General features: G+C 41.5%; 2 protein-coding genes across 11 annotated transcripts in view; one reads left to right on the forward strand and one right to left on the reverse strand.

Moving 5' to 3' along the window:
• The window catches only part of TSTD2 (thiosulfate sulfurtransferase like domain containing 2), a 108,751-nt gene extending 101,524 nt beyond the window's left edge, over positions 1-7,227 (reverse strand). The window contains exons 1-2 of one of the 10 annotated variants that reach the window (XR_012802046.1): positions 6,992-7,227; positions 3,813-3,984 (exon numbers count right to left, since the gene is read on the reverse strand). Coding sequence is in view for 9 of the 10 variants with exons in the window: in XM_075603208.1 (XP_075459323.1) it covers positions 3,813-3,984; positions 6,992-7,068 (249 nt within the window). In the remaining variant the exon portion in view is untranslated. The other 9 variants (XM_075603208.1, XM_075603165.1, XM_075603170.1 and 6 more) reach the window with 9 other exon arrangements.
• NCBP1 (nuclear cap binding protein subunit 1) overlaps positions 7,035-7,500 on the forward strand; it is a 61,815-nt gene continuing 61,349 nt past the window's right edge. Inside the window, exon 1 of the mRNA XM_075603141.1 lies at positions 7,035-7,402. Coding sequence (XP_075459256.1) covers positions 7,369-7,402 — 34 coding nt within the window. The 5' untranslated portion in view covers positions 7,035-7,368. The remainder of the gene's footprint in view (positions 7,403-7,500) is intronic.

A 7,500-nucleotide genomic window follows, 5' to 3' on the forward strand; every position in this document is an offset into this window, starting at 1 on the left:
CTTTGTCAGCCCTGCCCTCCCTCTAGCACATGTCAGTTCAGGATTACTCATGAATATTCATGAGCTTCCACTGCCAGTCAAGCAGATTATAAACAAATGCCAGCTTTTAATATGTCATCAAATTTCGACCTATCAATACATGGACAACAGATACTTTCTTATATTTGTACTTGCAGTATATTGATCCAGAGGAAGGCAAACAAAAAACTTCATTGACATATCATCCAATGATATCTCAAAGGGAAAAATAAATTCCTTCCTGACTGCCAATTCTTGGAAACCAGAGACAGAACATAAAACACAGACAGAGCTCAGTGCACATCCAGAGAAACTCATACACAGTACAGTGCCTAAATATATGTATAGATATCTATTAAATAAAATGGTCTTTTAGTTTAACATTTTGGCCAAATTGTTGTAATCCCGAGCCACTACACGGCAGACCACATCTCAAGGGTCCCTAACACTAATATAAATTCTTAATAACCTGTGCATTACCAGGAAGAATGATTTATAATAAATCTGTCAAAATTAGTTGCATAGTTCTAAGTCTGATTGAAGCTTTTATTAACCTGTACATTACCAGGAAAAGCACTCTATATTAGATTTGTCACAATCATACTGCAAGCAAGTTCCACTGAGAGTGGGAGATGCGATGGAGTGAGCTTTTAACCATTTAAATGTGGGAGGCGTGAGCTTCAATTAGGTAGGAGGTTGCCACCCTCCAATCAGCTAAGACTAGCTGAACAAGAATTGTAAAACATACAGGACACCTACAAGCTCATATTGAAACCCCAAAATATCCACAACATATATATAAGCATATAAGTGTCACAGAGGAGTGCTTCTGAGCATGGCAATATATATATTTAAAACCAGAGACAGAACAAAAAACAAAGACAGAGCTCAGTGCACATCCAGTGAAACTCATACACGGTACAGTGCCTAAATATATATGTACATGTGTTTTATGTTCTGTCTCTGGTATTAAAAATATATTGCCATGCTCTGTAGCACTCCTCTGTGACACTTATATGCTTATATATATGTTGTGATTATTTTGGGGGTTCAATATGAGCAAAACAGAAAGTGAATCCCTGCGCTTCTCCCATAGGGATAGCAATCAATGGGGAATATATATATATATATATATATGTATGGTGTAAATACCTATAAGAAAAAAGGAGACTTTTGGTATACATCCTTTGATCAAATAATGCCAAGCCTGCTAACCACGTCAAGGTAAGTCTCTTTAGCAGGTCCCTACGCTAAATGCATACTAGTGTTATGTGAAATAAGCCCAGAAAGGGTTAAAATATCAAAGCATATGCTTGTATAACCTAGTGCAATTAAAAACTGGTATATACCAGTACAGATACTCACATGTAAGTGAAGTGGAATAAGGGGACCTTGCTAGGAGATTATATACCTAGAAGAGGAGGGGCTGGCCTGCCACAAACTGCTCAATAAGCAGTTGCAGGTGATTGGCTAAATATATTCAATTACACCATAGTAGTGTTGCCCTCTAGGAGCGTGCTGCAAGCAAGGTCCCCTTATTCCACTTCACTTACATGTGAGTATCTGTACTGGTATATACCAGTTTTTAATTGCACTAGGTTATACAAGCATATGCTTTGATATTTTAACCCCTTCTGGGCTTATTTCACATAACACTAGTATGCATTTAGCGTAGGGACCTGCTAAAGAGACTTACCTTGACGTGGTTAGCAGGCTTGGCATTATTTGATCAAAGGATGTATACCAAAAGTCTCCTTTTTTCTTATAGGTATTTACACCATACATATATATATATATATTCCCCATTGATTGCTATCCCTATGGGAGAAGCGCAGGGATTCACTTTCTGTTTTGCACATTTGTATGGCCATTTCCTTCACTAGCTGCATGCTCTTTACATGGAGAAGCGCAGTGATTATATTTGTTTTACGGGGTTCAATATGAGCTTGTAGGTGTCCTGTATGTTTGCCAATTCTTGGAATCATATTAATCCCTGGATCAACATCCTTCCCATGTTTACTTATTTGGTATATCCCTGTATACTTTCCCTTTATAAAAAGATGTCCAACTTTTTTTTTTAACCAATCTACTGTATCTGCCATCAGTCTCCATGGGTAATGAATTCCACATTTTAATTGCCCTTACTGTAAAGAACCCTTTCCTTTGTTGCTGGTGAATCTCCTTTCCTCCAAAATTAAGGTATGGCCCTGAGTCCTTTGTACTGTCCGTGGGATGAATAGTTCTTTTGAAAGCTCCTTGTATTGTCCCGAAATATATTTGTATACAGTTATCATATCCCCTCTTAGACGCCTCTTTTCTAATGTAAATAAATCTAATTTAGCTAGCCTCCCCTCATAAAATTAGATTGTCCATCCCCTTTATTAATTTGGTGGCTCTTCTCTGCACTCTCTCTAGTTCCATAATGTATTTTCTTAGGATTGGTGCCCAAAATTGTACTCCATATTCAAGGTGTGGTCTTACTAATGCTTTATAAAAAGGGGCAGAAATAATTATGTTTACTTCCCTTCAAACCATTGCCCGTTTGATGCAAGATAAGATCGTGTTTGCCTTTGCAGCTACTGCATGACTTTGTGCACTATTGCCAAGCCTGCTGTCTACAAGCACTCCTAAATCCCTCTCCATCAAGGATTCCCCTAGGATGCACAAACTTTCCCCCGTGCTAAAACCTGCTTTCTCTCCTCTGCGCCTCGCGTCCCCTTCCCCCCCACTCGGCCCAGCATCAAATGACGTGCGGGGTCATATGACATGTTGCCATGATAACATGACATCACATGATCCCGTGGCATCATTTGACGCCGGGTTACCATGACGATGCGTCGTTGGAAGGGAAGGTAAGTATGTTATAGAGGCCTCGCTCGGTCCCCGGCATTTCATTTAAATGACTGGGGGGGAAGAGTGTGGGACCTCTATAACAGCCGCACCCCCCCTCCCTCCCCCCACCTGAAAATCTAACGCCCCCAGTGCAGGGAAAGGCACGCACTGAACTCACCAGTAGCGGTGGGAGAAAAAAAGTAACGCCTATAGGGGTGGGTATCATGGTATATATAGTGAGATAACCAGGCAGTGTCCTAACATTATAATTTTAATAATTTAGTAAGGCGGCATCTGAAAAGGTAACTATTACAATCAAGTAGAAACCTACTACGTGTTTGACTGATTTCATTTCAGCAATTTTAAGTTCAGACATTTCACGTCAAGACACTAAAATACGTGAAAATTATGCATCCCGGCAGACCTTTCTGGGACAACGGGACAAGTCAACGAAATAAGGGACAATTCCATATAGAAAAAAATAAATTAAAAAAAAAGAGTGGTGTACTACTGCTACAGCTTTAATCTAATAAGGGGATAATAATTGATGGGTGGGGGTGCATAGGGAAGTGGTTAAATGACATAAGCACAAAGAGAGAAGACTTCCACAAAAAATGCACTCAGACCCCAAAAAATTAAAGTCAAGTGCCACTATGTTACTTAGCAATTTAACAAAGGCCAAGTTCAAAAACTCTCGCTTGCATTAAAATGGAAAAATAAATGTTTGAAACAGTTTGCAGATTTATTGTTTTATTTAATTCACATGAACCGGTGAAACTTTGCCTAGGTCTATATGTGAGAAGGAGTGGCTCAGTGAGTAAAGACACCGGCACAGAGTTTGAAGCAGGGGAACCTGGTGACCTTGGGCAAGTCACTTTATCTCCCTGTGGCGCTAAAAACATAGATTGTAAGCTCCACAGGGCAGGGACCAGACAGAATGGATGCACCTCCACAACACATACCTTCTTTTTTGCAAACGGGTACTTCTTTCTCGTGCAAGCGTCTAATTCAGCTTTTAAGGTGCTCTCTGGAGTGAATGCACCAGACCCCTTCAAGTCTACATTGAGGAATCTAAGGTCACAGGAGTCCAGTTCACTGCGGGATTCTCTTGGAGAAGAAGAGGACATCGCTGACCTATTGCAACAGGAAGACAGGGACATTTTGAATTAGCCTTATATTACAAAAGAACAAGAAGATAATCAAAGGGTTGGTGGGTCAATCAGAATACTCAAGGCCATTGAGAAGTACCACAGAATTTTAAGGCACACTTCGCCCCCCTAGTCCAGAGAGACTGGCATTAGTCAAGTAAAGGATTAAAAAAAATATATATATATATATATATAATAAATATATACACACACACACACACACACACACACACACACACACACACACACGTCTTAGGCAGGTCTGCAACCCCGCCTTTCCCCATTATCACCCAGCACACAGCACTTCCACTGCAGCAAGGGATTCTGGGAAATGACATGCAAATGAGCAAGCAGTGCCACTTTTTGCTTCCAAAACCATTTTTAACATGGTTCCCTATAGGCTTAAGCTTGCTGCATGGTCACAGCTTTGAGCACAGCCAGGGTTAAGGTGCATACCCAGAAAACCACCCACAAACAGCTGTTTCGACCTTAATGGGTCTCATCAGTGTGGGGTTGATTAACTGGGTATGCAAAGAAGCTAAAGGATGGGCCAACCATAATACTGAGTTAAGTTATGGTGAGTAAAAAAAGTGACAAAATCCCTCCACAGCAAAGCAAATATGCAAATGTAAATACAACTGTATGCTCATCTGCATATATAGAATCCAATGCACAGCCAGCACACCATATGCAAGTAAATAAGTTTTGGTGCTTATCCCATAAAGCAATAACAGACCATACGATACCGGTTGCAACACGACATCAAGGGACAGCACGCAGGTAAGTAAATCATGACCATACGATACCGGTTGCAACACAAAAACCGACGTTTCGTTCCCCCAGTGGGACCTTTCCCACGGTTTTTGTGTCTTCTATCAAATATAGAAAATTCATGATTTACTTACCTGCGTGCTGTCCCTTGATGTCGTGTTGCAACCGGTATCGTATGAGATATATATATATATATATGACAAGCTTTCGAGAGTTATCCTCTCTTCTTCAGGTCAAGCAATACTGATATACAAAGGTTTCAATGGCTAAACAGTGTAGAGAGAGGGGGAAAAAAAAACAGCAGATATTTACTGTAGATAAGGTAGGGTGTTAAATGTGTTTGAAGCCAGGGAACGGTGTCAAAGAAAGGTGGGGAGGGGTAGGGATACAGGGGGGGAGAGAGAAAGTGTGAATAAGAATAGAGGCAAGCAGAATAATTACAAGCAATTTTGATAGGGTGTGAGAAAACCCATGTCCGCATTAAGTCCTTTGGTTTTGGTGTCAAAGAGTCTTATCATTCTGAGTTCAAATGTTTTCCGTTCTTGGGTACGTTTAAACATTCCATTGAGGATTTAGATTTTTAAATAATTTATGGAATGATCTGGTTGTGAGAAGTGATGTCCCACAGGTGAGCAGTATCTTCCTTCTTCGTGATGGAGTATGGAGTGTCCGTGCATATTCATTCTTCCTTGTAGTTTTTGGCTGGTTTCCCCAATGTAGCAAACTTGGTCACATTTGTTGCATTGAATCATATACACTATATTCCTGGATGTGCAGCCGTATGATCCTTTAACATTGAATGTTCTATGGTTGTGACTGGCTGTGGGATCTTGGCAAATATGTTTGCAGAGTTTGCAGCTGCACGGCTTTGTGCCATTATCCATGTCTTTAAAATCGTTGTTGCATGCTCTGTCAGGGTTGCAGATCTTTGATTATTTTTGTATGCCTTCTAGACACCGTTCCCTGGCTTCAAACACATTTAACACCCTACCGTATCTACAGTAAATATCTGCTGTTTTTTTTCTTCTCTCTCTATACACTGTTTTAGCCATTGAAACCTTTGTATATCAGTATTGCTTGACCTGAAGAAGAGAGGATAACTCTCGAAAGCTTGTCCTATGACATAAATTGTTAGTCCAATAAAAAAGGTATCGCCTAATACTGAAGAACTCATTTATTCTGCACTATCGCAACTGGACTAACACGGCTATTTTCTGATATATAAATATATATATATATATATATATATTATATATATACACACACATACAGTACAAGCACAAAAGAGCTCTGATCATGTTAAAAAAAAAGAAGGAAGAACAATGTTTGACTTAGTTTAAATAGTGTTCCCAGCATCACTTACTATACTGTACACAAGTTTCTGTGCCCTTTTAATTACTTTCCTCAGCAGTAGTTGTTCAGTTAATATAATTACTTGTGGTGCTGAAAGTGCCGTGCAGGGCTGCGATGGTATCACAGCTTGGGAAATGTAATATCAGCTTCTCAGCCCTTTTTACATAAACCTGAATGAAGCATACCAGTGCCCTTCCCACAGGAAGTCCAATAACTCAGGGATCAGCTGCCTTTCACAGCCTTGCTTTAAAGATACAGCTATACAATGATGGTGCTTCCAAGCAGGGGAAGAGCTATATATCTAGATTTATCAAAGAAAAAAAAATCTTAATTGCTTTCAATTTGCAGGCTTTGCCCAAAAATGACAATGAAAACCTAGTGCTTTCAATAAGTGTGACTTCATTCAAGTGTAACCCCCCCCCCCCCCAATCAATATAGTGAAACTCAAGTTAATGGGCAGTCAAAGCACTCACTTCTATTCAAGTTGCACTCAGTGAATCGTATCTGTACAGTAAGCCGCTCCTCACCGTATTAACCTGTGAGATACCAGAGAGGAGCGCGAGCCACTAAGCGGTGGTCGCTCCGCAGTGTAACCCCTTCCATACCGACCCTTGTGCTTACACAGCAGTTATCATGCAGTCCTGCTATTGTATTGGCTGCTCGCCAATCAGCGTAGATATGATGCAGGTGTTAATAAAAAGCAGCCTGGATAATTATCACACTACAGAGCTGGAGTGAATGTATGGGATGTGTCCATGCCGCTGTCCGCTCAGGAACACGTGCCAATGTTCATACCGCGCACTTTGCATACACTCCCTTATTAACGTGCAGTCCTCCCGGAAGCTGACGCCCTCCAGAGCCATAGATACCTAAGCGGCGGGTGGCAAGAGCGTCTCCCACAAGACCCTTCAATTACTCTCTGGTAACCGGAAAGAGCCTGTCTCATTTGTTTCCGTTGCTACCTCCGAGACAACGAGCGTGCTGGTTCAGGGGCGCGCGCTCTCCCGACGCTTCCGTCGTAAGCGCATGTTTGCTTGAGTACTCGACTGACCAACCAGGGAGGGTCTGAGAGTGAGCGCGCGCTCTCGCAGTGTCCGCAAGAGCAGAGAGTGTTTCGTTTTCCTTCATCTCGCCTTGTTGCAGTCAGTGCCGCCCCCAGTGAGTTGTCTCGCGCTCACAACAGGAAGGTTCCGCGTGCAGCTGCCAGTAACGGTTTCCATCCACAGGAGAGGAGGAAAACGGCGCCATGTCTAGGAGGCGACACAGCGACCAGAATGACGGTAAGACCCGCGACCTGGCGGTCTCCTCGTTTATTTATTTTATTTATTTATAAAATTTAACCAGGAAGTAATACATTGAGGGTTACCTCTCGTTTTCA

Source organism: Ascaphus truei, chromosome 1 (assembly GCF_040206685.1).
Source record: "Ascaphus truei isolate aAscTru1 chromosome 1, aAscTru1.hap1, whole genome shotgun sequence".
NCBI classification, from domain to species: Eukaryota; Metazoa; Chordata; class Amphibia; order Anura; family Ascaphidae; genus Ascaphus; species Ascaphus truei.